The sequence below is a fragment of the Baudoinia panamericana genome, assembly GCF_000338955.1.
Source record: "Baudoinia panamericana UAMH 10762 unplaced genomic scaffold BAUCOscaffold_4, whole genome shotgun sequence".
NCBI classification, from domain to species: domain Eukaryota; kingdom Fungi; phylum Ascomycota; class Dothideomycetes; order Mycosphaerellales; family Teratosphaeriaceae; genus Baudoinia; species Baudoinia panamericana.
The window spans coordinates 1,257,397-1,283,181 of record NW_006911260.1 but is presented as its reverse complement, the minus strand read 5'-3'; the positions used below and the strand labels follow the sequence as shown (position 1 = coordinate 1,283,181).

The window sequence follows — 25,785 nt, the reverse complement described above, 5'->3', positions numbered from 1 at the left end:
GCGCGGACATCAGATGCCGGCTCATGCTAGAAGACAGTCTCTTCGGAATCAGCATGGCGAAAGTCCAACACTTTCTTACAGGCCTTCCGCACGACCAGAAGATCATGCCGTCTGCGAAGCATGTGGTGCTTGCATCGAGAGCACAGTATGCGTGCTTGATTGCTGCGCGAACATGAGGCTGGCTAGTCAGGAAGCACGCAGTTGGGTGAGATGAGACAGTGGGTATTGCGCTTCGTGTCAGGCGTGCCGTCCACCGGGACGAGCACGCCAGTAAGCACGAGCGAAGTAAACGGGACTGCTCGGGTCGCGAACAGAAATACTTTCGGGACGATATGCAAGGCTGAGTCGGACGCCGTGCGCCATTAAGTGCCTTGGCAGTCGGTTCGGAAAACGGCAATTGTGTCTTTACTCATCGCTGCATCTCGAAGTAATGATGAATTGTCTGAGATCAACCAAAGATCAACCGGTTGGTTTTACAAGTTCGAGTGTGAATGAAAGGATGGAATAATGCTGTTGTGCGATATCGACACATCCTCATGGTTGATGACCTTTCTGTTCATGCCCGCATCAATTATACCATGACCTTGTCACATATGGGAACTTCGGGGTGAACTTGATTGAAACCATCTTCAACAGTCGATTGTTCAAGCATAGACTTGGTAGTGTGCCGTGTATGAAACCGCCATGTGACATGCTCCAAAAATGTACTAGGTATCCAGCGACTGGTTAGCTTGGTAGAGCAACTGGTAGTTGCACGGCGGAGGTGAGACCGCAGACGAGACGACACGGGCCCACCTCGGCGTCAAGATAACGCAATATATGTTCAATTTTATGGCTATGTCTCCATCGCAGGCACTTTGGCGGAGTGGTTAACGCGCTGCCCTGCTACTACGGAAGCAGTCATATCGTCAGGCAGTTCCTTCGGGAGCGTGTGTTCGAATCACACAGGTGTCGCTTCGTTTTGCCATTTGTTTTGGACATCGGACAGGCAGGCCTGGAAAACCGCGGTCCAGCAATAGCTGGCACCAATGGCATTCACAATGCTACTTGGCGGTAGCTACCACTGGCTTCTTCGCCTTAGTGTCTCGGTGAATTCGGAGCAGTGCGATCGTGCCGACATCCTGTCTAACACAGTCTGTGCTTCCATTCGCTATCAAGATAGGACAAATGAACCGTCTTTCAACACTGATAAGCAAACCGTACCTGGTGCCTGACCTGCAGATAGATACCCTGCATGACTCTGCTAGGTGCTAATCTAAGACATGAGCCGCGATAGCAGACGCCAAAAGCCATGTAGAGATTGCGTCTTGGATTGTGTATGACAAGGGTAGCGCAAACCTGGTCTCCAGTGCAGCACGAACACAGAGAGGGCCGCCTGGAAGGCCGGCTTTTGTCGACCTCACTATTGTGCCTCACAATGTTGTTATATACCCCGAGTCGTTTCAGCGCTGTACTATTGTGTTTGTAGAAGATACGAGGCCACCATGGCGGCTACTCCCTCGCTCCGCTCTAGCCGATCGTCTTCGGCCGTCAGCCATCACCCGCAGCCGCTGACACGAGCATTAACCTCTGATCGCCCCTCAGCATTTCTCCAACGGACATATTCCCAGAATATACTGGTGTTGGAGAAGTGGGCAGAGGATGTGTCACAAAGTGGAAGTGACATTGGCGAGGAGATCCGTAAGATGAACGAAGAGCAGAAGGCGCGCAGTCGGCAAAGCAGCATCCAGAGCAGTCATCAGGGTGATGTTGATGGCGCTAGGAGTGTTGCAAGCGGCGCACCACGAGACGTCGAAAGTTCAAGGAGTAGGGGAAGCAGCTACAGCACCAACATTGTCAACGTCAATGGTCTGGCGAGGTCTGGCGGTTACAGTCCAGCGGGCTATTTCAACAGCCCCGTAGGTTCTGTAGGCTCCACGAGCGGTTGGTCTCACATATCCGGTGCTCGTAAGGCGTCGACGACAGGGTCTTCTCGTCTGGCGCAAATGATAGAGCCAGTGCACGAGGGCCGGCCGCTCGATTCGCCTTTGGCGCTGGCATACTCAATGCACAGCGCTTCGCCGCCGGAGCACCAACTGTCAAGACAGGCTTCCCAATCTTCGTTCGCACGACAATATGATATAGTAGCAGGCCAGATGGACAACTTGAACGACTTCGGTCCACAGTCTGCTCCGGAGCAGAGCCACCCTCTATTGGGAACGGAGCAAGAGGATGTCCAGCATGGCGCTGTAACACCTCCTTACCGCCCAGGTTCAGCGGACACCTTCCAGCAGGCACAAGTAGCGTTCAAAGATTTCGATGGCGTCCACTTTTCACCCGATACCGAAGAGTTCGTGGAGGTGGACGGAGACGGCAACGAAGTAAGGAGAGTGGCGGCACGCAATTCGTCTGTTCGACTGTCTATGGATGCTGCGTCTCTACTGCACACCCCGCGAGCTCGACTAATTTCACATGCAGCGCCACCACCTGCAGACGGCATGGTGTATTATCCTGCGCCTGTCCCGCGCATGCTGAATTTGCCTAAGAGGCTGTCACAACTACCGTCGGCGAGCGTCCAGGCCCAGCGACGTTCGCAGCTTATCGGCTCTCTTGGACCCAATGCCCGCATGTCCGCACCGTGGCTGCCTGAACTCAATCTGAACGACGGACACAGCAGACAAGGCTCAGGCTCTCAATCCGCGCATTCTGGCGCACCAAGAAGTATGCTGAACGAGCGCATGAGCGTCGCCAATCTCCAGAGTCTACCTCCTCAACTACGCGCGGGCGTCTACTTTGACCAACAGTCCGTGCCACACAATGTCCAGATACAGTCGCAGTCTGCCGTTGCGACACTTGACAACATCCTCGCCGCCTCCGCTACCGCGCCTGTTAACGCGTTCACGGATCACCCGTTCGCCGGCGACGTAAGGAAGTCTACATTCGCTCCGGAGCGACCGTACATGGCACGGACTGTGACCACCCCTGTGCCACGCACACTGGACGAGCCGGAGACTGTGAAACAGCCGAGGAGACGAAGCACTTTTGGCAATCTACTGCGCCGGAGCAGCAGCGGCGACAAACTTGCTGACCAATTGCAGAAGAGAGGCAGCCGTGCCAGTTTGCTCACAGATCTTGGTAATGAAGACGGAGGTAAGCCACGGAGGCGCAGGAGCCAGATTAGTTTCGGAGAGGACTTGTCGAAGCGCGCAGAACCAGTGCGAACACCTGGCAACGAGACCGTTGAGTCTGAGTTCGGCCATGGGCTCATAGCGCAAGCACGGCATGCCGATGGAGGGGAGGTCGCGGAAGATGAAGTGCACATGGCTGGCGGATCGCGACCAGGCACATCGTCCAGCGGCCAGAGGCTCGATGAAGGCGCACAGATTGAGGAGGATTTCAGGGAAGAGGAAGGGCAAGAGGATATCGAGTACGCTGAGCCTGTGTTCGTAAAGCCGAGTACTCTGCTGGCGGAGCTTCAAGTGCGGAAGGCGCAACAAAAGAGCCGAAATCGCACAGCTGCAACACACTTCCCGAACGGAATGCACTCCACTTTACTGGAGATGGACGCTGTAGAGGAGATCAACAAGACTAAGCGGAAGAAGCAGCGTGTGCCGCTTGCGTGGGAAGATCCTCAGCAGCAAGCACCAGATCCGCAAGATGAGGACGACGATGTGCCGCTCGGTGTATTGTTCCCTGGCAAGGACGGCCTGCTCGGCGGTAAGAAGAAGCTTGGCGACGGTCATGATTGGGATCGACCGCTCGGGCTCATGGAGAAGCGGGAGCTCGAAGATAGCGAGCCTTTGAGCTCCAGGCGAAATAGGATGCTTGGTCTTCCACCGGACTTTGGACGAGCCGAACGCGATTCGAGTAAAGTCAGGTTGCTGCCGAACAACAGCGAGCTTCATTTGGCTGGTCAGCCGGATGCGCCGCCTGAAGGTGAAGCTGAGGACGAAGGCGATAAGCTTCTGGAAGGCGAGACCTTGGCGCAAAGGCTGAGAAGGCTTCGGACCAAGAACGAGCTTGATGGAGCGCTCGCGGATGTCGTGGCAAAGGACGGCAGCCGTCCTGTCAGTGCGTTCTCCGACGATTTGCTCAAGCGCCTTGGTGGCATTGATATCGACAAGAACGGCAACGACGAAGATGCGGCTAACGCGGCAGCGAGTGACAAACCTACCGAAGCCGGCACAGCAGCCGAAGAAGAAACCCTAGGTCAGCGCCGCGCGCGTCTGCAGCGCGAGCGTGAGATCGCTGGCGAGCATTCTGCTGCTGGCGGGGACGCATCGACGCGACCCAATCTCCTCCGTTCCACCAGCAGTCTAGCCAATCTCCTCGCCACGAACCCTGTCGGTACCCGTAAGCTGAGCCGTAAGCATGAGCCGGCAGAGGGCACACTACTACACGCAAACGCACACCAACAAGCGCAGCAACGGCAGCAGATCCTGAACACGAACCGACAATCCACATTATACGGTGTCGAACCGCACAATTCAGGTGCCCGACCGCTCAGCTCTAGCCACGCTGGCATGACGGGAGTGCACGGCTTACAAAACGGACGGGCGCCTACAGGCGGTTTCGCAGGCGGCATGTACAACAACGGCATGGGCGCAGTGGGCATGGGTCCCGCCAGCGCTCCGTTATATGGCATGAGCGGTACGAACGGGTACTTCACTTCGCCGACTGCGGGTATGACATACGGAGGCGGCATGTTGGGGTATGGCATGCAGCCGCCGCAATCCATGATGAGCCCAATGGCTTACCAACAGATGGGTATGTCCGCGGGTTATGGCTTTCCTTCACCGATTGTGGGAGGTTATGGCTTCGCTGCGCCTCCGCATATGCAGTGGGGCAGCATGGGCGTGGCCACGGGCATGGAGGATCCTATGGACTCGGAGAGAAGGGAGGGCATTGATCGCTGGCGATTAAGTGTAGCGCAGTAGGTAGTGTAGAGGCAATGAGATTGGACCACCGAGGATAGTCCATCTCTTGTGATACAATCTGTACCTACTGTGCACTTCCTGCAGATGTGATTCTTACGGCAAACTACTCTTACAACTTCCACCACAACCCGTTTAGTTTGTTTGCACCCATTGCGAGATAGTAACGATACTTGTGTACGCCATCGCCACAAGCCCTAGACCCATCAGACCAAGATCCAATGCCTTCGTCCAGAACGTGTCGGCGACTCCTCTGTAATGCAAGAACGGCGGGTAGATGTACACGAGCGGCACGCATGCAAAGCTGCCAATGAGCGCAACAAATTTGTCCAGATCACTCGCGCCAAGAATGGCAATGATACCACAGAGGATCATCATGCCTGTACGTAAAGCGTTCTTCTTCCACTTGATCATGCTGGACTTCTTGCCGGTAGCCTTCTCGCCGAAGAGTGTAGTCTCGATGATACGGACCGCCGGAAATAGCTGCACTGGTTCTCCAACAAGGACCGCCATGGAGTACAGGAACTGCACAGCATTGACCAATTTGCTGTTCTGGGGAAAGTTGCTAATGATCTGGATCTTCGTCTCGTCGCCGAATGTCGCATAGCAAAGCGCGCCGACAGAGGTGAAGATGATCGTGATAATCAGCATGACCAAGGACAGCAACCAGCTAAAGTGCTCCGGCTTCTTCATGCTGCTCTGGATAGGAAGGATGAGGCCAATGCCTTCAAACGTGAATATGGCTGAGCCGATCGTGAGGGTGAAGGCGGATGGGTTGAAGAGTACAACCGAGGGTGCAATGCTATGCTCCGCAAGGGTGGCAATGTCGTAATACCAGATGTAACCGATGCCAATCAGAATGAATACGTCGGCTAGCAGTGCAGCACCCCCCAACTTGCTAATGTTCCTGATCAGTGCAAGCGGAATTAGAACGACGAATTGGATCGCTATGAGCGCTTCCACACCGAAAGGCTGGGCCCGACGCGCGCTCCAGCTAACGGCGTTTGCGAAGGCGAGCAGATTCTCCGCGGTGAAGATCAAGCCTGCACAGACGAAGCCGAGCTGCGAGAGAGTGATGCTTGCAAGGATGAGAGAGCGGAAGCGAGGCCCGAAGATGGCTGCACCGAGCTCACCGTAACCACCTCCACCGCACTGTTTGCGACACTGTAAGAGCAAAGTGAAACAAAGCATCGTAACAAGTGAAACCACGACAAGCGTTATCGAGGAGAACAGAATGCCACCGTTGCGGAAGGCCTTCGGTAGAAACATGATGCCAGTGCCGACAAAAGCTTTGAGTAGCGTGAAGAAAGTCTTGGTCGTGCTTGCATCGCCTTCACGCTTGATTCGCTTGGAACTTTTGCGTCGTCCCAGTAACGGTCTACTCTCGCTCGGCGGTGCTCCACCACGCTCCTCTTCTTCCTCAATGGCTGACTCATCGTCGTCCGTGTCGGCAAGATCTTCGCCAGCAAAACTTCCATAGAGCTCGAGGAAGGACACGAAATTCCTGGTCACAGGCGTAGCGACGCTACTCAGTCGTCTCTGGAGTCCCTGCCGCTCCAGGTACTGTCTCCGGAACCCGCCAGGTTCTTCGATATTCTGCGCGTTGGAGAAATGGTCACCGGTCTCAGGATCACGAGGCGTCAAGCCAGCTTTGTGAGCGGTCGCAGCGGAGAAGGTTGCAGCACGTTTCGGAACCCGTGCCCGTGCCTTGATCTTGAAGATGTCGCGATGCATGTCGCCACCCTGGAGGGTGAGGGAGTCACGAGCTTCCTCTTGGAGCTCGCCATTGGGCGGAGTATTGCTGCCTTGTTCGGCATTGCCGTTGGCATTAGGATACTCTACCACGTCCGGAGCTGCAGAGTAACCTTCGGGCAGGTGCCGGTCTATTATGGCGGCTTCCCGGCGTGACTGCTCGCTGTTAGGAGTGTCCGCCATATCTGCGGCGAAGATAGATGTGGACGTAAGTAGAGTCACGGTCTGCGAGGTGTTGCACAACAAACTCCTAACCGGCGAAGGATTTCTGTCCGAGGATGCAGCGAGTAGGAAAGTTGTGCTGCTTCTCCTGCTTGCCCGACATTGTGACGAAACTTCCGCTGCACGTGGTTGACCGCCCGCCAGACCGCGGCCCAAGCTTGTATTGTGGAGGAGCGAACCTCACCTTCTGCTCCTCGTCTCTCCACGGCCAAATGCACTGCCAATATCGAACAGGCAGTGATACCGACTGACTTGCATTATGTAGTGACAACACTCTTGGAATGTTCGTCTTATGTTGTCCTTGGGAAAGTAGATCACTAATTAACTGGCTTGGAACATTCAAAGTGTCCTAGTTCTATACGCTGCTGAAGGGTAGCTAGCTAGCGGTTGACGAATGTCCATCAGGAACGGGAGTTATGACACTAAGCGCAATTGCGTACAACCCTGACCAAAAGTGAAAACATGTTAGGTCTGTTATCGCATGAGCGTTGCCGTTGCCCCGTACCTCACGCCACTTCCGTCAAACGTTCATTACGATGCCGCAGCATGGAAAGCAAGACTACCGTACTCACGCCTTCTGATGACCAAGCTACACTTGTCGCAGGCATGGTACTGCGTAAATATAGCCTTATTCGCATTCGTAGGAACGTTTCCAGCACGGCGTTACTGGATACTACTCTATTGCAGCACACATTCATACAAGACAGTCTGCCACGACATTCCGTCACGATCAGCATTTGAAGAATTCTGAGCTGTCGTCACAATCCTTCAACAGCGACAAGCCGACGACCATGTCATACAAAGTCTTTGCCTACACTGCAGCGCAGCTCGCACAGCTCGATGAGCGCGGGATCCACTATCGCGTCTCCCAACTTGGTATGGACAAGCAACATCACGCATATGCTGTGTACGATGTCGACTGGCCAAGCACTATGTCCGTGAGCTGTCGGTCACACGCCGGTTGGCTTGCCCCATTAAGCTCCTGGCAAATCTACCGCCGCTCAGGCTCCATCAGCGCCGCTGGGGCTGTCTGCACGCTCAAATATGGCTTTCATTTTCCTAATTGTTTTCCCGGCGATAGCATGTGCCATTTTCATGACCACCTCTGCGCGTCTGGTCAGTACCACTCCCACATCGCTGCACGTTAGTGGCGTAGGATGTATCTAACGAGACAGTAACTGCGATGCGGGCGACTGTTCGTGGTGATTGCCACAATACTTGCAGCAGCAACAGTTGGCCTCTTTGGTTGTTTAACGTGGTTGGCGGACAAGGTCGAAAAGCAACAATTGTACTGCAGACCAACCGAGGAGGCTGGCGACTACGTGCCGAATTGGACTGGCTTCGCCATGTGCATTGTCACGTTATGCATAGCTGCGCTTAGCACTATCGCTATGTAAGTCCCAGAAATCATGCGAATGGTCTGTCCTTCCAGCTTACCCACATACAGACCACTCGCCGCTTGCGTACCAATGTTACGGCATCCCAAGGCAAAGGCAGGGCAAATTGCCAGGAAGGGTGTCGCAATGGTAGACGGGACGAGTGACCGGGTTGAGATGGTGCCCGCAGCATTGTCAAGACCCGCTGCGGCGCACAGTCTGCCATCGCTTCCAACGTACGACGTCACGAAGCCACCCTGTTATTCTCCTGCGTGACAAGGGGCGGACCCTGTTTTTGATGTGGGTGCAGCTTTTTGTACCTAGGGTAGATACCTGAGTTAATACTTTGCGTTGCAGTCACCTACGTACCAATGCCGTTGACACCACGCTATCGCTTCCGCAGCACCTACTCACATATCGAATCTTCTGGGAATGTCTGCAAACTCGGAGTAGTCAGGGACTACGCCTTCCCACATATATGTACCTATCGTACACTGCTACCACGCGCACCGTAGCCTATCACAATGGAGAGCCTACCACAATGTTTGCAGAGTCATACATAACTCCACAGTGCAATCTTTCCCTCATGCATGCTTATGGTACAATGCCACCGCCTCCGCAGTGGCTTATCGCACGCGAACGCCAGTGGGAATTTCTTGCGGTCTCCAACTTCGCAACTATGACGGCTTGTCACTTCTAGCGCCCAGACCTTCCTTACCTCCTTTCACCTCGTCCACTTCATGAAAACCCGTGCTCCGCTCACTCGGCACTTGTCGATCCGGCTGCTTCATTGGATTGTCGTCGCCTTCCGTCTGCGTGTAGTTTGGGTCCCTAGAGGCGGCCGACGACTGCGGATCGTCTACTGGCTGGCTTGTACGACCATGCTGTTTGGCTGAGGGCGATTGGTTTCCGGGCGGTGGGTCTGCAAGTAGAGCGCGAGTCGTGGAAAGGGAGCGGGTTGGATGCTGGAGGCGGAGGGCTGCAGGCAGAGTGCGGCGAATGGAATACATGTTGTCTTCCGTGTGCTTGTGGTTTGGAATACGTGCGTGATCTCACGAAGTAGATGATATGTGGACAGTGGAATCGAAGAGAGATATTGAGTTTCACTCTACCCTGCAGTCTATGATGATCTCATCATGAGCCGCACATGGCACGCGGTCACTTGGGTTTCAGTAATCACTGAGGGACCGAATAAGGAAGTTACGCACATGTCAGGATCTCTTGACCTTCTTGTCGTGAACAGCTGGCCGTGGTTGAGCATAATGCAAGGTGGAAGTCGAGTAGTACCCGGGATGGCGCCAGCGTCGAAAGCTCGCTGGCGACCCTCCCTCGCATGACTGCTAGCATTACAATCCCTTTTTGTCGCCCATCCAATTGGTTATTGATGGCTTTCATGGAAACGAGTGCATTCTATATAGCTTTGTGATATACAACCCTTTACTTCGCGTCCTTTCCACTCACCCATACAGATCTCTCACATCAACTCATTCATCTCCTCCTCCAGCATGACCTGGAAGCTGAACGGCTCAAAAGGCACGCCATCGCCAATGAAATGCTTACTCATTGCTTCGACCCAATGCAAGCGCAAACTGTGCAACATCGCGCTGGTGCCCTCCATGACTACCAACACCGCAATCGTGAGCGCGAACCAGACAAAGAAGAAGCAGACGATTGCGAAAACGCCAAGGGCGCCTGTGAAGCCGAAAGCGTTGGCCAACGTCATGGACCAGAGGACGATGGAAAGCTGTTGATGAGCGAGGGAGAGGGCCCAGAGGCGAAGGTAGGAGGCCGTGTGGGAGACGCAGTTGAGACAGAATTCTAGAGCACGTTTAGCAGATGACAGTGTGGTATTCAGGAGCGAAGTGATACTTACCAATCGTGTGGATGACCTGGTGGATCATCACTTCGCTGAACTCGAACTCCTCTTCCCCCTCGCCGTGGCCAATGTCCTGTGTGATCATGGCGCCACCGTCCATCTCGCTATCGGCGATGGATGGGCGTCCGTTGGGCTGTTGGTGCCCTTCTTGCGCCTCCTCATCATCGTCGTCACCAGCAGCAGTCACATGGCTGGTCTCGCCTAGCCCTCTGTAACCCTGAGCACGGGCGCGATTATGCTCCCACCGCAGGTAGAAGGGTTTGAGGAATAGCAGGATCGGCACCTGCACGACCGCCAACAGTACTAATACTACCTGCAGTGTTCCTTGACCAGGGTAAAGCTGCTCATCCACTCTACCGGGTTGCAAGAACATGTAGATGAGCATGTTCAAGAGCCCCGGAGGTTGCTGACCAATAGCGTACCAATCGACGGACCACTTGTAGATGATGGTGAAGACGAGGTAGCCGAAGATGGACTGGAAGAAGATCATGCCAGGTATGAAGTTGCCGAAGATGTCGATTGGGGAGCGGAAGTGCCGCGCATTGACGAAGGAAAGGCAGAGAGAGTAGGTCATCTATCGACGTAGTCAGCATCAGGTAGCCGAGGGTAGCAGTGTTATAGACTTACGTGCGCCCATCCGAGGATGATGGAAAGCTTCATTTTGTACGAATTGCTGAAGAGCAGATCATTGTCGGTATCGTGCCATCGCCAGTCCATGCCGAACGGGTAGGTGTAGCCCTCCACCCTCTGAGCCGTCACCTGCATGCCTGGCTCATAGTTGTCAGGGAAGTTCCATGTCCACATACTTGGGAAGAGGCTGAGCTCCTTGCTGAAGGCGTCACAGTAGATGAGTCCAGTGTACATGGAGAAGATACCCATCATGAGCATGATGTAGCGGCCGTAGAACGCCATGCCAAACAGTTCATCCTGCTTGCCGCGCTGCAGCGGCTTCTCCCAGTAGATCATAGCTATGGCGGCGAGAGCCATGATGGCGCCGTGACCGAAGTCGCCGAACATAACAGCGAAGAGGAAAGGGAAGGTGACGATAGTCGGTAAGCCGGGGTTGACTTCCGTGTACTTCGCGGTGCCATAAGCGTCAATGATGGTCTGGAAGCCCAGCGTGAACTTGTTAGTGCGGTTGAAAGTAGGTGGCGTCTTAGAGGTCTTGATCTGGTTGACGATGGTTGGCACGCTGTGGCCGGCACGGTCATTGACGTCCTGCAGTGTGCTCTTAACAAGCCCGAGACTGTTGGTTGGACACCACGCTTCCGCCACGAGGGTTTTGCGGGCTGGGTCGTAGGAGAAGCGGTTGAGTGTTTGGTAGACAGACTTCTCTTTTTTGATCACGATCATCCAAGCGGCAAGACTGCGGCCAATCTGCGTGAGCTCGGCGTCGAGCGTGCGCTTGGTGTTGCCAAGGACGTTGGACAGGTCTTGCAAGCGGCTGTTGACTTCATGGATCTGCTCACGACGTAGCTCGCTGTTCTCGTCCACGTTGTAAATGTCGGCGCCCAAACTCTCACTGATCTTGCGGATTTTGGCGATGATCTCCTTGCCGTGCGCGAAAATAACGAAGACATTCTTGTGCACTTCCTCGTTCTTCTCCGGGTCGATGATGGCATCAGGGATCTCGCTCTGGTTCATATACAGATTGCCACGTAGCGTCCGCCACAGGATACGCTCGAAGGCTGCCATACGCTCGCGTGGAATGACACCAGCGACAAAGCCGATGTTCATGACGCTGAAGCTCTGCTGTCCTCCTTGCGCCTCAGTTGACCCATTGGCTTGCTCTACATCGCGCAAGAGCGGTGCGTCGTCAGTCTCTTCGATGGACTGCCGAATCTCCTCTGTCTGCCCTCTGGCGCGGTCAAAGAAGCCTCCAGCTTCTCGCAGTACCCATCGCCACTCGGTCAGCTCCGTCTCGCGCTTCTTTAGAGTCTCGTAGCTGTCATTCAAGCTCTGAATGCGCTGCTCGAGGCTCTGGCTGCGGTCGGCCAACTCGTCAATCTCGGTGGCGGTTGGAGCTGCCATTGTGTTGCTGAACTCATAGATCGGCCGCATGCCGATGTCATTCTTCTCCATCTGCGAGCGGAAATAGTTGAGTTGCCGCTCCACATTGTCCAGACGGCGAATCTCCTGGGTGAAGGTGCGTTGGAAGGCGGACGTATCGGGGTTGAGCTGGTCATCGTTAGCTTTTGCTTATTCTTACACTCCCTTCGTTAGCTGTACATCACGGAACTGCATGCAGCCCAGCTCTCCCAGCGCCGAGACGACTTCGCGGCCGATCTCGTTAGCCACGTAGAGCTGGGTCAGCGTCATGTCCACGCTCCGGAAGAGCGAGTCTTTTGAGGCCGCCATCTTGACAGCAGAGTCTCACTGTGACCTGTGAGAGTCTGTATGGTGAGGGGGTGATGTGGTTGATGTGGTGATGGTGTTGGCTGTTATCAAGGCTTCTGCTTTCGCCTTGCCGCAATGACGGGGATGCCAAGACCAGCCCTTCGGAGACGCCTGGTCCGTGCATATTCAGCTAAGAAGGTGCTATTTGACAAGGCGATCAAAGCTGCTGTGCACATTTACTGATTTCGATGCAAGGAAACGGAGTATCCTGTTCGTAGCATATGTAACTCGTGCATCGCAAATTGTTACAAGCGGTCACTTCCTAGATACTGCGCTATAGACGCTGGCGAATGATATTAACCTATTCGTACCGGATCTCATCATCTTCCGCTCCCTCTTCGTCTGCTTGGTCGTCCTCACCAACAACGTCCTCCTGCGCGGCCGCAAGTACATCGTCCAAAGCAGCGTCATCGGCCTCTGCCTCTGCGTCGGCAACATCGTCAGCATTGATAACGGCTTCGCCCAGCGTGCTCCTCGTCCGCCTAAGGCTGTTGCTATCACCGCGATCCCTCCGATACCGCGCAGAAGCCGTCCGGCGGGTGGGGGTTCCGTAACCGCTCCTGCGGCTGCCACCTCTGGGGGGTCGGCCAGGCTTGCGTCTTGCTGATGCCATCCCAGGGATAGGCGGGAAGATCTCGAAGCGCGTCGGCGGGACGGGCCCGGCAGAATCAAGCTGTGAGTCGCTGTCTCCGATACTTGCGGGCGCAGGCGCAGGGCTAGCGGTGCCGTTCGGTGTCTTGCGAGGCGAACGACGTGTAGGTGAGCCGCTCCTTCTGTTATTAGCCAGCATCGAAGGCTCAGGTGTGAGCGTAAGCGGCGAGGATGTCTTCTTGCGCAATGTCGACGAGATTCCGTTGACATGCACATAATCGTCAAGCTCCGTGGTTTCAGTAGCTTCTCCATGTGTTGCCTCGTTCGCCGCAAAAGATTCGGCATTGGCTTTCATGGCCTGCTGCACGCCCTCTTCGGGCTCCTCCGGTAAGATCCCTACGTCTTCTCTTGGCGCCATCGTCTGCATTGGTTGATTCGCCTCCTCTCCCATCGCGAAGTAGTTGCTCGGCTTGCCCATCACATACGGTGTCCAGCACAGCTTCTCCGGATCAAGCTTGATGTGCGCCTTTCTCTCATGCTTCTCGACATACTCCTTCATGTAGTCGTAGTCCAGCCGAAGCGCATATTGGCGTGTGATGGGATCGCGGACTAGAAAGCGCAAAGCCTCGAGCGTAGAGATAATGTCGTCGGGCGTCATGCCAGTCTCGCGTGCGATTTGCAAGATGGACAGTTGGCCTTCATGTTCTGCTGCTTCGTTCTGATCTTTGTACTGAAGCAGCAGCGAACACAGAACGTTCCGCCAGTACGACCTATATGACACCAGGCCCATATCCGACAGTGGCTTCTCCGGTGACCCAGTACGGCCCTCGAACTTGGTCAGGAGATAAGAGAACTCGATCAGAACTCTGCCGAAGCCGCGTCGCATATGCACGGGCAGCACGAGAATGCAAGAGACATTGTTGCCTGGGTTGTTAAACGCAGGGTCGAGAGCTGGCTCTTCCAGCGCGTTTGCGCCGCCACTAGCTTGTGCGTCTTGGGTTTTGTCAAATACATTATTTATGTTGGGTGGCGGCGGAGGACCGCAGCCTCGTTTCTCCTTCGAAAAGTAGCCGACGAAATGGCAGCCGAACTCGTCGTTCTCCGTCATTATGTAGAAGAGAAATGGTTCGACGTCGTAGTAAAGCGTCTTCGAGCCCAGAAATAGCTTGGCCAGTAAGCAAAGATTCTGACAGTAGAGCGGATTCCGCCGACCATCAACCTCGAAGAATGAAAGTGTAGTCTCAGCGCCAGTCTCCGGGTTCGTGACTTTGCTGCGATAAATCTCATCGCCCGGTGGATACTTGGCTGAGCACTTCAGCTTGTGACGCCAAGCCACGTAGTCTGAGCTCATGTACTTGAGGCAGAACTCGCAGATGTAGAGGTGCTTGTTGCGACTGTATTCCTCTGGGTAAGGTGCAGCATGCCAAGTGTCAATCTCATACTGCCCGAAGTTAATGCATTTGATTTTACTAGCCGGCCCAGCTGTCTTCGAGCGAGCAGGCGTCTCGCCATTCTGTGCAGCAAGCTTGTCTTTCCACGCCTGTTCAGCTTTCGTGCGAGCGTCTTGAAACGCTTGACGATCCGCATCGAGCGGGTAGGTGCGGGTGGTGTCAGCTTCGGCGTCGGTGAGGATGCCACCGTAAGGTTTGCCCTTGTTCTCGTCCGTTTCCCGGTCCGGAAATGCGTAGAAGGGGTTAGTATAGATGGTCGTTTGCACCGCTGGGAAGTGACTAGGCTCCTCTGGCTCGGCGGTTGCAGTTCGGCGACTATTTCGCGCCCGACGTAACCGATCTCGCTCACGGCGCCGTTGCTTCTTCTGCACTTCACGCTCGATCTGGTCCCATTGTGCAGCGCTGACCGGCAAGGCAATAACGAGACTCCTGGGATCTTCGGTCGAGCGGACGATACGCACGCCTTTGTGCCGGGGCTTCATGTTGCGTTGGGGACGCCCAGAGCGTGACCTTGGCGAATCCGCGTCCACGGCATCATTTACACTGCTGACTGCGTGATCAACGCCGTTTAGCATGCTGGATCCGTGGTCCGGAGTGTCTGCTTTCCTTCGCTTGCGAGCTGGTGCTCGTGAATTGTCATCGCCGTCCGCTGAAGGTGTCTTACGCTTTCGCAACGATCTGGAGCCGTCCATTGGGTCCTCGTCAAGTATGAGAGTGTTGAATACAGAGTGCGAGTCTGGCCTGATGCCACCTCGCGCTGCCGGTAGTAGATCGCGTGCCATCCGAGGGGCAGAGGAGCGGCGTCGAGCTGACGATAGCACCTTGGGAACATCCTTGAAGTCGGCCTCGAGGCCATTCGACACACAATCCTTGCATCGCCACCTGGAAGCATCTGTATGACCTTTTAGTGAGAGCTGTCTTGTATGCTTGGCACGGCGCATGTCAATGCACGCAATCACGTACCTTCGTCGGAAGCTAGCGATCCGGCTTCTCTAGCACAATATCGGTGCGCTGCAGGAACGAGTCAGCGTCTGGACCCTGACTGCACTTGCATGTATCTTTCATATTCGTTTTCATGCAGATACATGTCTTTCCGCTGTATTCTTGACGCAGCACTTACCATTGTCGCCGCACACTGAACATGCCAGATACTCCTCGAAGTCTTCGCCTGGATCGTGTTCCTCATCTTGGCGGCAGAACCTGTATTAAGTCAGCCGAGTTATCTCGCGGGTGGCTGCGTTCACTCACACGCAGCGATTAGCCGTTGCATTCCCGACTTCGACATCCTCGCCAGCATCATCTGCAGCTTCCCAGTCCTCTTCGACAGACTTGACGCTCTCGTCTTCTGACTCCGGTTCCTCCACGTCAACCTCCGCTTCCGACTCCTCTTCTTCAGCCTGCTTCCGTGGTATTCGTCTACTTCTTGTTTTCACTGCCCCGACGATCTCGCCTTCATTGTCCTCGTCGTCTTCCTCCTCCTCTGCAATCTCCGCATCAGCGTCTGAGCCTTCATCCTCTTCTGCTCGTGCATCCTGCTCGTCATCTTCACCCTCCGCATCCTGCTCATCGTCGACATCTGCTTCCTCTTCCGGAGTTTGTCCAGGCTCCATCTCCTGCATTCGCGCCTGGTAATGCACGCCGCGCCCCCGCAGCCTCGTGGGCGTGGGCGCGGTCGCGGTTCGATTCACCACAACAGTAGCCAGGTTGCCCTATCGAACCACCCTAAACGCGTCGATTCCTGTTATGTACGATCATCGGCGCGTTCACAACCATGTGATCGCGCACCTAGCCCTCCGTGGCTCCCGTGTGTTGGGCCGCGGTTTCAGTGTTGAGTGCCACTTGCGATGGTAGCGTTGCAGCTTGTGCTTCCAGCTACCGGTGTATGAGTCAATCGGGTGTCTCTTCACCAGTCCGCGGTACAAGCTGCGCTCTGCGCCGCCTAGTTGGTCGCCTGTAGCACGCAGTCGGAGAGCGCAGGAGCGGAGGTGGCTGCCAAAGGGTCAGGCGTGCTTCGGCCGCTGTGATGAATTTCTTAGTGGTCTGTAGATGGATGCGACACACTGGAGAATGCTTTGGTGATGGTCTGCGATGGTCATGAATTGTTGTGGTCGCTGTCCTACTCCCCTTTGACCACCGACAGCGCCTGGTCAGATGTCGTGGCTTCCGCCGCGCTGTCCCATAACTTTCGCGGATGCCGGCAATTGCTGGCCTCTCCACCTCCTCTCGGTCGCGGAGACATCACCACCACGGCAAACCACCCATTGCGATCGTCGAAGGCAAGCACGTTCATCAGAGTGACCGAGACACTGCGCAGGCAGCGCCTGAAGTTACCAGCAGTCTACCGATCATGGTACGCTTCGTCAAGCCACCGAGTTCGCGCCAGACACTGACAACCAGCCTAGGGTGTCCCATTCGAAGCCCTGCTTCCGTACGCCATCCGCGTCCTGTTCCTTGCCGCTTGGATACTAATTGAATGCAGCTACGTAGTCTGCTTGGGCATGTTCGGCTTCTCCGGTGCCGCCCTCTCCAAGATCAGACACATGCAGAATGGCGGAAAGAGGGCGAGACACTCGATTGATCAGTGGGATAGGCAGAGTACGGCCTGCTGTTCATCAATCTGCTCGACTCACCTGCTAATTGCGCGATCGCTGCAGTGATGGACAGAGACAGGAGGCTCACAGGCTTTCTCCGAGGGCAGACAGACAACCCGCAAGCGCCGGCTGGCTTCGAGCTCAGCAATCCCTGGAGGGTACGTGCATGCTGCAAGCCTGACCTCGCTATACAGGAGCTGACACCGTTCGACAGCTTGAGAGAGCAATCTGCTGAACAAGCAACATTGCGAGCTGTTTCTTATCATGCTATGCCTAGCTAGCGCAATATATGACGTGACACCCCAAGCGCCTCGATACTCGCTTCTACCCTTGTCTGAGACTTCCTTCCTCGTGTCAGAATATGAGGCGAAATCAATCTGGCTCCACAGCTTTCAATCCATCTCCGTTCGTCAGGAATACCCTGTTATTGAACAGCCGCTCGCTCATCGCCCTCTCCGCCTCTCAACCCTCCTTGCCCGTTTGCTTTACGAAGGACCGCAAATCTACCCAGATGAAGAGCCCAGCGTTAGCCCCACTCTGGTATGTTATGCCTTTACTCGAAGGAAGCTCCTTGGTCAGCCAATTGCGTTTGGCGAGCCGCTTCTGCGGTTCAGCGAAGAAGCTAGTTAGCCAGATCTCCTTCTAAAGCACAAGAATCGCCACTTTACTGTCCGCCACGCCGCCCCACTGGAACTGACGCATGACAGATATGGCCATCCATAGCTCCTGGTTGCGCGTGTAAAGGCAGCCTTGCCGTAGCCCGCTGGCTCCGAAGTCTCTGCTCATGCCATAAAGCACATGCAGATAGTCTTTTGGATGTACTCGGAGCCGTCAAAGAACAGCGCGCTGGTAAAGGGAACGGCATCCTTGTTGGAGACGTCGTAGATCAACATGGCATAGAGTTCGTCCGACAGGAGATGGATTCCGTACTTCGAGCACAGCCGCATGCTTGCGATGATTGTGTCGCGAGGGTAGCACCGTCCGAGTGGGTTATGGGGGTCGCAAAGAAGCAAGGCGCGGATTCCCATGCCTTCGTCTCTTCGCCTGGAGCAACCGGTCATCGTAACAAGCGGCAGACTTCGGCGAAAACTGGTCCAAAATACCAAACATTGCATACACAGCTTGCGCCTTCGCCCTCGTTCCAAAATTCATCTCGAAAGCTTAGTATATCGGACTGCCCATCAGAATGCCGTCGCCAGGCTCTGCAATGGTGCAGCCTAGCAACTCGCTCACGGTCGTGACTCCGTTCACCATTGGGATGTCGTGCTGCTGGATCTCGACAACAGGTTTGAAGTTCTTGTTCATGTGCCGAGCCAGTGCCTGCTGCAAACGCCCGCCACTCCATGGACCCTCACCGTATCCGAAATCATTCGCTGACAGCTCAAGTTCATGCTGGGAGACTAATTTCGCGATCTCAGGCTGCGTGGCGTGGTCCGCTACGCCTGGAACAACAATCCTATTGGGGTTTGTCTTAGCATCGTACACGTTACCCATGACAGACTCATACATATCGCGCGTACTCGGGCGGGCAGCCAGTGCTACGCCACCAGGCGCCAGTGTGGACTTCCTAACTACCATTCTCATAGCAGATCGAAGATGTCAGACCAAGTGTAACTGAAAGAAATCAAGGTGTTCGCCAGATTTCGTTGTGAAGTAGCTTCATCAAGGAAGGACCATGGGTAGGCACGTATACGGCGCAATTGGAATCGAGTGAGGAAACAAGGTGGTGCATATCCGACTGGGGGTATGCGCTCCTGTCGTCATTGTACACGATCTACAGCATTAAACTCCTGAGTAGGGCTCATTCTAGGGTTTGCGTTCCTTGAGTACTCTAGCGGTGCGATGTTGTGGTAGTTCTTAGCCTGTCGCGCAACAACTTCATATCTTGACAGGATCGCGTGCAATTAAGAGGCGACGCGGTGGGCACGTGCACAGGCGAGATGGAGGCGTCTCAGGGGGCTTTGCGGTAACCAATGGCAAGAGCTGAAGAGCAGCCACGAAGTAACGACAAACGGCTGCGGATGCAGGTCGACATCTGCCAAACCGTTTCTGTATTTCCAACCGTCCTTTCTTAATTCCCCATCCGGGTTGCTGTACTGGCATTATTCCTCGTCTCCCCTGCGTCCAGCCGTGATTCTCACCTAATACTCTCAATAGCAAAGACCAGGGGGACCTCGGTCTCCAAGCGACGTCCAGTTTGTCGGCTCGCAGATTTCTCACAACCACACCCCTTGGCCGGACAATCGTCCGCAAACTCCTTCTAGCCTGCCCTACATCACGGTACCGGTCTCTTCCACGATCCTTCACGCTTACATTGCATCTGGCAACGGGCCGATTGGATCCTGTCATGCGTGGTCTGATCTCGTAATCCGTTGCCGTCACCCTCTATGCCGAGGAGGGCAGTCAAGGTGCAGGGTGCCCCGAACAAGACGCGCTGGACGCTGGCACAAAGTGAGCAGAGCCTGTTGAAGGAGGACCGCAAGGCGCTCACCCTCATCACCACGATGCAGACGAGTGGACCCTACTACGACCAGCAAGAGACGCCTCTGCCGCGGTATGAGAGCTTCGATGGCAGTCAGTATAGTGTGCCGGCGCTTGATCGCGCCAACTCTGGAGCCTGGATGCCACCGCGCGGAACAAATGGTCACTTTGAGGACTTCGAGTACAATACCCCGTTGGAAGAGCGCGCAAGCCACCAGATCAGCCTGAATACGCGTATGCGTTCGCATAACCAGGATGTTGTGGGACACCACTTGCTGTACGAGACTGCCATGTTGGATTCACGGGCTTTCGAGATGCTTGACATCGCTGAGGTAGATGCATTGAAGAAGGAGCATGCACGGTTAGAAGCCAGAATCACGGCGGCGAACCGCAAGCTCACCTTAGAGAATAAGGTCAAGGGTGCCGCACAGAACTTACAGCGACTGTACTCTCCGAGTACCAAAGGGCGACCCGATACACCGCAGAGCCCGGGTGAAAGTGGGAAGAAAGTTAGAGGCAGCTTGCTGGGGCATAGAGGACGTGCGGACAGTAATGGTAGTGGAAATGGCCAACCGCTGCATCAGGCTGAGGATGAGCTTGCTGTTAGTGTGAAGAAGGTTGATGATCTGCACGATACCATCAAGAACCTGTTGGAAAGGCGCCAGCTTGTAGAACGCAAACTACTTAGGCATACAGCCGCTGTACTGGTTGAGCAGTCTACGCGAGCCTCACAACAGCGCGACATTGGCGATGCAGCTCGTTCCAACAGCCATGCTCCTCAGCGGCTCACCCGAGACGCTGTGTCCGGCATCTACGCTCCGGACGAGTTCGACGGTATTCGAGACATACTCTCCGGCGCACTTCCAAATCAAGGCAGGGGCCAGAAGTCGGCTGATGTGCAGAAGATGGAAGAAGAACATGCGCACCAGATGGCCACCGTTCAGTCGAGGCTTGAGCAGCTCAACGAACAGCTTCGACAAGTTATTGATGACGCCCACAGAACCCGAGGTCTGAGCTACGAGCCGGAGGCGGAAGTCATTGACTTTGACAATGCGCCGAGTGTCCGGATAGGACACCGACTTGATCTGCTCCAGATTAAGGTGCAGCTCCTGGGCCGGGAACAGCAAGAAGTCCAAGCACACTATGCGCGTGTTCAGGAAGGTGCTCATATGACCCAGACAGCCGTTGAGGAGCAACTCGAGACTATAAACCAGCGCTTGCACAATACGTTACTTCTTGGCGCTGGAATGGAGGACATGGAGAGTCTCCGCAAGCCACCTACTGCGACTGGCCATGGCTATCAGCAGCAGTTGCAGTATCTCGGTGAGAGTTTGGAGCGGGTCGAGGGTCTGCTGCAACAGCACGCAACTGAGCTGGATGAGGCACGTGAAGCGGCTAGTGGCGCAAGCCGAGGCGTCGAGGAGGCCCGCGGTAAAGCCGCGGCGCACACGAAGAAGGTCGACGAGTACGAGGCAACACTAGGCGGGTTATGGCAGATCTTACAGTCAGACGCGACGACCCGCAGACCAAGTCTCGTAGACGGAAGCGAAGAGCGTCACTCGAACAGCTCCACCGCATCTCTCAAAGAGGACTTCTCTCTACAAGCCTTCAGCGCTCATGTGCAACACTTGTTCGATCGGACACAGTCAGCGCGAGAACAGCACGACATCCTCCGTCGCCAGGTGCAGCAACAGCGTGAACTCAACGGCAAGTCGGACGCGGAGAAGGACCAGCAAATCACAGAGCTGCAGGGCAGGCATGATCAGCTTGCAACCGACCATGGCGTAGTTCAGGAGGAGCTCATGAGAGTGATGGCTCAGCACGCGCAGGCTGAGAGCAAAGCAAGTCAATCAACTCTAGAGCTGCAGAACTCGATGAACGAGTACGAGGACCTCAAGCGGACCATAGATGCTAGGCAGCAGGAACGTGAAGAAATGGTCCGCCAGCTCCGAACGCATCAGGAGACTGCTGCAAGCTTGCAGCAACGCGTTGAGGAGCTCGAGACTCAGGTCGCTGAAATGACGGACAATGTTCGCCTTGCCAATGTGGAAACTGCAGCGAAAGCGACGGAAGCTGAGAAGAAGCATAGAGAGGTCTTAGAACAGCTGGCCGCCGCTACGAGTGCCCATGGAGAACTCGAGCAGCGCCATGCAGAGGTTCAGCGGGACATTGGCTCAGAGCTGACATCCGCCGTTAGCGCTCGGGAAGCAGCTGAACAGCGTCATGCGGACTTGCAGAGGGACATGGATGCTCAGCTCACATCAGTAACATCTGCTAAGGAAACTGTTGAGCAGCGCCACGGCGAAATGCAGGAGGAGATGGAGACGCTCAAATCCGAGCTAGTCCGGTTGTCCACTGAACTCACCATGGCCAGAGCCGAACTCGATGGGGCGTACGGCAGCCGCGCCGAGCGCGCTAAGGAGGCGCAGACTGCGGATGTTGCAGGTCTTAGCGAGCGTAACAAGCAGGTCTCGGACGAACTTCAGAAATTGCAAGCAGAACATGAGGGGCTGCGAGGCCTGCATGACACCTTGACTGGCGAGCATGAGGAGCTCAAGGGTACGCACGAAGCTACGCTGGCGCAGGTCGAGGGTTTGAAGACGCAAGCTGGGAGCTCCGAGCGGACGAAGAACCTAGAGGCGGAGCTGACTGAGATGACGGACGCGTTTCAGGAGCTTACGCGGGAGTCTGTTGAGCTGGAGAAGGAGAGACATCAGCTTGAAGATCTGATCGACGGCTTGCGCGATCGTTGCGAGACACTCGAGGGTCAGCTTGGCGACGAAAGAGTTCGATCGCTGGGCAACGACCCCAGTCCAAGCACTTCTGCGGCTAATTCAAGGCCTACGTCGAATGGGGTCAGAGAGACCACGAGTACGATGATTCTCCGCCAGGAGTTCAAGAAGATGATGAGGGAGTCGAGAGCGGAGGGCATCAAGCTGTTGCGGGTAAGCCCATCCTGTCCCGCCTGCGATGGATACGCAAGCGAACACATACTGACATCCATTTCAGGCCGAACAAGAACACCGCCGCCACCTCGAGAGCGAGGTCCGCCGCCTGCGACAGGCTAACGGTCCGCTCGCAAAGGCGTTGCCTAACGGGATCGGTAGTATCAGCGCCGCTAGCACGCCACCTGCCCTGCCCGCCACATAAGTCACAAGCATCACATATCATTCAACCGTCTTACCGCGTAGCTGCCAACAAGCGATACTGGGACATTTGGGCTTACATTTTCATTCTGTACATCTAGCGTTCTTTGGCAACGACCGCACTATCTTTGGCATCTGCGAACGGCATCTTCAGCGATGGCGTTATGATTTAGTTACCATCGACGTATTGGTCGGGCATGGTTTATTAGGTGCGCTTCGGCAACGGATTGAGTGCGGCATAGAAGCCTTGTGGAATATCGAGCCAGTGGGCGAGACGCTTGCGGACGAGCTCTGTCTGTACTGTGGGCATCCGGATGGCTTGCTAAAGGTACGAACGGGGAGGCTGTATAGTTAGTGCTTATAAGACCTAGGCCCGCTCTCCGTACCCTGGCACATATAGTACGATCGGCTTTTGCGACGACTTGACAGTCAATTTCCGGCGCTAGTCGCTTTCTAAGGCATGGGAATGTTTAATCCTATGCCCAGGATACCTATACTTTGTGCACACTAAGACCGTGGTCTTATCTGAGCGACGCGACAATATGCCTCTCTCTCCACCAATGCCTGCGAACCTTCCCCCTTGCAATCCCGCTTCGGCTCGCTGAGGCGAGACGTCAATGTGGCCTTGCGCATCCGATTTTTTCTGAAGGCCGACGCGTCCACCTCTGCACCCTACGTCAGACAGGTGTCCGCGTCTACCTCTCGGCAAGCACTACCCCTGATCCCCAGGCTGTTGGCATGCGAAAATGGCATGATCATGCGATCATGCCGAACAGCGCGGCCGAAGGGGAGCGCCACCTCTCGATCTACCTCCCTTCGTTCACCTCCCTCTGACCACTCTGCATGACAGTCCTCTTTCGTACATGCAGCTCCAGGACTGTGTTGGCGCTGCATGACCATGCGAGCCACAATCGAGATGCTCAATTCGACGCGCCGGGCCAGTGCGATGCTTTTCTTCCTGGCGCACACTAACGAGAGCGAGGTAGGTAAGACGTGGAGAACTGATCCAAACAAGAAACGCGAAGCTTCAGCGATGCGGTAGACGGGCTGCGCAAAACGATGCGTCAACATCGCTAATCCCACGTTGGAGACCGTTCTTACCATCAGGTTGCACGGGAGGAAATTGAGCGCCAGGTACGCCTGTATAGGCTTGCGCTGGCCAACTCGTGCTGAGACCGCCGCTCAGTTGCCCGTGACTATCGCCATCCGCTGGGAAGCCGTTTGCAAGCGCGAACGGTGGGGTCTGGTTACTGCTGCCGTAGGTGGCTGTTGAGTGAGGATCGGCTGACGACTCAATGGGCTGCACTGGTTGTAAGCCGTTGAACGAGGCGGTAGCTAGGGTGTTGGTATGCGGATAGCTGGACGTAGGGGACGATTGATACGATGCAGGCGTCGGGATTGTTGCTGCAGCGGTAGAGTCGCTCAACGCTGTAGTATTGCCGTAGCTGCTGAAGTAGTCTGGGCTGGTCGACGAGGTCGTGTATCCCACTGGGGTGTGTCCGTATGCATGCGTTGCGAATCCTGTTGAAACGCCTTGATGCGAGGGTCTGTACGCGTTGTTGGCGCCAAATCCTGTGCTCATGGGACCCGTGAATGACAGGTCGGATTGCATACTTGGACGGCGATAGCCGCTGACCAAAGGGGGTGCAGGAGCACTGCTTCCGTGTCCTCCATAACCGCTCGGCAAGAAGTTCGCTTCTGGGTAGGAGTGAACAGAGCTCAAGTGGTTCGCAAAGACAAACGTGCTTGCGCCTAAATCTTCGCCATATTTGGAACGCTTCGAGGTGGGCGAGGTATAGCGTTCTTCTCCATGTTCACGGGCCAAGCCATCAAACTGCTGCGTGTAATCAGTGTCTGCTCTGGTACGCTTCTTAAGTCCTTCTTTGCGCAATTTCAACTTCACACCCTGGTCCGCAAACGATCGGGATAGCTGAGACGAGTCTTGTAGCCCGCTGTACCCCTTTGCGACCACTTGAAATGGCTTTGAGTCCACATAGGTAATGAAGTGTGCGTAAGGTGCAGCCAATGACGACTTGTCCAGGTTGTAAAGGTTAAACCGCAACCTATACCAACCGGTTTTGCGGATTGAGATGTCGCCGAAGACGAAGAATCCCCCTTCGCGGTTCTCGAGGTCCTTCAAACGGTGTAGCGAAGATGACAGCTGACCTATGATGGTGTCCTGGCCCGACAATATAGTGTCGCCTTTTTCTCCTTGTAGTAGAGTCGCCATGACGAACAGATAGGGACTAGCAAGCCATGTATCCTGAGGGTCTGCGGACGCGTCGACGTGCATCTTCACGAAAGGTGGCGGATCGACTGGCTTTCGGAACCTCTCTTTGCGATTCTGTGTCATTAGCGCGGCTCGCGGCTGTTGCACGACCTCAAGGTGGACGTTATGAACGTCTAGCGTGGGCGGTTGTGACGACGCTGTCCTGAAGTGGACGTCAGAATGGCTCCATGTCGGAGCCGGCGTTGATGACGTGTGGTGTACTTGGATGCCAGAGGACATCGCCATAAACTCATCCAAATCCAACAATGTGTTGCTCACGGTCGCCTATGGCTGCGACCGCTGGTCGGCGACCACCCCGAATCGCACCTCAAGCCCCGGTAGTAAAGATGCTCTCTTGGCACAGTGACGGGTGGATCGGTACAGGTTGGGATGTATTGTAATCAATGGCCAGCGACCTCTTTCGACACAAGCGCAGCAACCGTGGTCGACGTCTTTCTTCAACGCATCGTAGGCACCTGATGACTCCGAACTTCCTTAGGGCTGCGATGTGCAACGCGCACTCCCAATCTGCTCAAACCGACTTGATTTGGTGCTAAGTCTGAGCGGGCACCAGACACCGCGTAGGTGATGGTAATATTTGTGGACTCGAGTCGTAAACTGCACGCACCATCCACGCAATGCAGAGGTAGGTGTCGTCAGCGATGGCGACTCCCAATGTAGAGTGTGTCTATGGATGAGTTGCATGTGAGCAGGGCATTG

At 55.2% G+C, this 25,785-nt stretch overlaps 12 protein-coding genes and 1 non-coding gene across 13 annotated transcripts; 6 read left to right on the top strand and 7 right to left on the bottom strand.

The window, feature by feature from the left end:
* The first annotated feature begins 851 nt into the window (after nt 1–851).
* BAUCODRAFT_t15 lies at nt 852–954 on the top strand. The gene has a single exon. It is a non-coding gene; the product is annotated as a tRNA-Ser (tRNA).
* BAUCODRAFT_32386 (uncharacterized protein) lies at nt 910–1,439 on the top strand. Its single transcript, XM_007676278.1, has one exon. It carries the CDS (start codon nt 1,041–1,043, stop codon nt 1,212–1,214), a length of 174 nt encoding a protein of 57 aa, XP_007674468.1. The 5' UTR covers nt 910–1,040; the 3' UTR covers nt 1,215–1,439.
* A 45-nt stretch (nt 1,440–1,484) lies between these two features.
* On the top strand, nt 1,485–4,916 carry BAUCODRAFT_146896 (uncharacterized protein; the record flags this gene model as incomplete). The annotated part of the gene is made up of 1 exon (XM_007676823.1): nt 1,485–4,916. One exon carries the CDS (start codon nt 1,485–1,487, stop codon nt 4,914–4,916), a length of 3,432 nt encoding a protein of 1,143 aa, XP_007675013.1.
* A 203-nt stretch (nt 4,917–5,119) lies between these two features.
* Nucleotides 5,120–6,990, bottom strand: BAUCODRAFT_23141 (uncharacterized protein; the record flags this gene model as incomplete). Its single annotated transcript, XM_007676128.1, has 3 exons — nt 5,120–5,138; nt 5,197–6,850; nt 6,921–6,990. 3 exons carry the CDS (start codon nt 6,988–6,990, stop codon nt 5,120–5,122), a joined length of 1,743 nt encoding a protein of 580 aa, XP_007674318.1.
* Nucleotides 6,991–8,631: 1,641 nt separating this feature from the next.
* On the bottom strand, nt 8,632–9,560 carry BAUCODRAFT_422649 (uncharacterized protein). The gene has a single exon (XM_007676822.1). It carries the CDS (start codon nt 9,271–9,273, stop codon nt 8,941–8,943), a length of 333 nt encoding a protein of 110 aa, XP_007675012.1. The 5' UTR covers nt 9,274–9,560; the 3' UTR covers nt 8,632–8,940.
* Nucleotides 9,531–12,575, bottom strand: BAUCODRAFT_32383 (uncharacterized protein). The gene is made up of 4 exons (XM_007676277.1): nt 12,369–12,575; nt 10,767–12,317; nt 10,137–10,713; nt 9,531–10,081 (listed from the first exon to the last, which is right to left on the bottom strand). Exons 1-4 carry the CDS (start codon nt 12,495–12,497, stop codon nt 9,738–9,740), a joined length of 2,601 nt encoding a protein of 866 aa, XP_007674467.1. The 5' UTR covers nt 12,498–12,575; the 3' UTR covers nt 9,531–9,737.
* Nucleotides 12,576–12,826: 251 nt separating this feature from the next.
* On the bottom strand, nt 12,827–16,199 carry BAUCODRAFT_422566 (uncharacterized protein). Its single transcript, XM_007676821.1, has 4 exons — nt 15,829–16,199; nt 15,699–15,778; nt 15,542–15,589; nt 12,827–15,470 (listed from the first exon to the last, which is right to left on the bottom strand). The coding sequence occupies exons 1-4, from the start codon at nt 15,876–15,878 to the stop codon at nt 12,838–12,840; spliced, it is 2,811 nt and encodes a 936-aa protein (XP_007675011.1). The 5' UTR covers nt 15,879–16,199; the 3' UTR covers nt 12,827–12,837.
* Nucleotides 16,200–16,666: 467 nt separating this feature from the next.
* BAUCODRAFT_121222 (uncharacterized protein) lies at nt 16,667–17,404 on the top strand (the record flags this gene model as incomplete). The annotated part of the gene is made up of 5 exons (XM_007676820.1): nt 16,667–16,669; nt 16,981–17,006; nt 17,058–17,173; nt 17,233–17,327; nt 17,384–17,404. The coding sequence occupies 5 exons, from the start codon at nt 16,667–16,669 to the stop codon at nt 17,402–17,404; spliced, it is 261 nt and encodes an 86-aa protein (XP_007675010.1).
* Nucleotides 17,405–17,433: 29 nt separating this feature from the next.
* Nucleotides 17,434–17,799, top strand: BAUCODRAFT_121221 (uncharacterized protein; the record flags this gene model as incomplete). Its single annotated transcript, XM_007676819.1, has 1 exon — nt 17,434–17,799. One exon carries the CDS (start codon nt 17,434–17,436, stop codon nt 17,797–17,799), a length of 366 nt encoding a protein of 121 aa, XP_007675009.1.
* Nucleotides 17,800–17,951: 152 nt separating this feature from the next.
* Nucleotides 17,952–18,230, bottom strand: BAUCODRAFT_121220 (uncharacterized protein; the record flags this gene model as incomplete). Its single annotated transcript, XM_007676818.1, has 1 exon — nt 17,952–18,230. One exon carries the CDS (start codon nt 18,228–18,230, stop codon nt 17,952–17,954), a length of 279 nt encoding a protein of 92 aa, XP_007675008.1.
* A 100-nt stretch (nt 18,231–18,330) lies between these two features.
* BAUCODRAFT_23137 (uncharacterized protein) lies at nt 18,331–18,678 on the bottom strand (the record flags this gene model as incomplete). Its single annotated transcript, XM_007676127.1, has 1 exon — nt 18,331–18,678. The coding sequence occupies one exon, from the start codon at nt 18,676–18,678 to the stop codon at nt 18,331–18,333; it is 348 nt and encodes a 115-aa protein (XP_007674317.1).
* Nucleotides 18,679–19,556: 878 nt separating this feature from the next.
* On the top strand, nt 19,557–22,800 carry BAUCODRAFT_23136 (uncharacterized protein; the record flags this gene model as incomplete). Its single annotated transcript, XM_007676126.1, has 2 exons — nt 19,557–22,595; nt 22,660–22,800. 2 exons carry the CDS (start codon nt 19,557–19,559, stop codon nt 22,798–22,800), a joined length of 3,180 nt encoding a protein of 1,059 aa, XP_007674316.1.
* Nucleotides 22,801–23,823: 1,023 nt separating this feature from the next.
* On the bottom strand, nt 23,824–25,149 carry BAUCODRAFT_23135 (uncharacterized protein; the record flags this gene model as incomplete). Its single annotated transcript, XM_007676125.1, has 1 exon — nt 23,824–25,149. One exon carries the CDS (start codon nt 25,147–25,149, stop codon nt 23,824–23,826), a length of 1,326 nt encoding a protein of 441 aa, XP_007674315.1.
* Nucleotides 25,150–25,785: the final 636 nt, after the last annotated feature.

Coding starts and splice junctions, on each gene's coding strand:
- BAUCODRAFT_422566 (XM_007676821.1), bottom strand. CDS start 15,878: ATGATGCTGGCGAGGATGTCGAAGTCGGGAATGCAACGGCTAATCGCT. Junction 15,779..15,828: donor ATGCAACGGCTAATCGCTGC/GTGTGAGTGAAC, acceptor GACTTAATACAG/GTTCTGCCGCCAAGATGAGG. Junction 15,471..15,541: donor ATCGCTAGCTTCCGACGAAG/GTACGTGATTGC, acceptor AAGGTCATACAG/ATGCTTCCAGGTGGCGATGC.
- BAUCODRAFT_32386 (XM_007676278.1), top strand. CDS start 1,041: ATGCTACTTGGCGGTAGCTACCACTGGCTTCTTCGCCTTAGTGTCTCG.
- BAUCODRAFT_32383 (XM_007676277.1), bottom strand. CDS start 12,497: ATGGCGGCCTCAAAAGACTCGCTCTTCCGGAGCGTGGACATGACGCTG. Junction 10,714..10,766: donor TCATCCTCGGATGGGCGCAC/GTAAGTCTATAA, acceptor CTACGTCGATAG/ATGACCTACTCTCTCTGCCT. Junction 10,082..10,136: donor CCAGGTCATCCACACGATTG/GTAAGTATCACT, acceptor AACGTGCTCTAG/AATTCTGTCTCAACTGCGTC.
- BAUCODRAFT_422649 (XM_007676822.1), bottom strand. CDS start 9,273: ATGTATTCCATTCGCCGCACTCTGCCTGCAGCCCTCCGCCTCCAGCAT.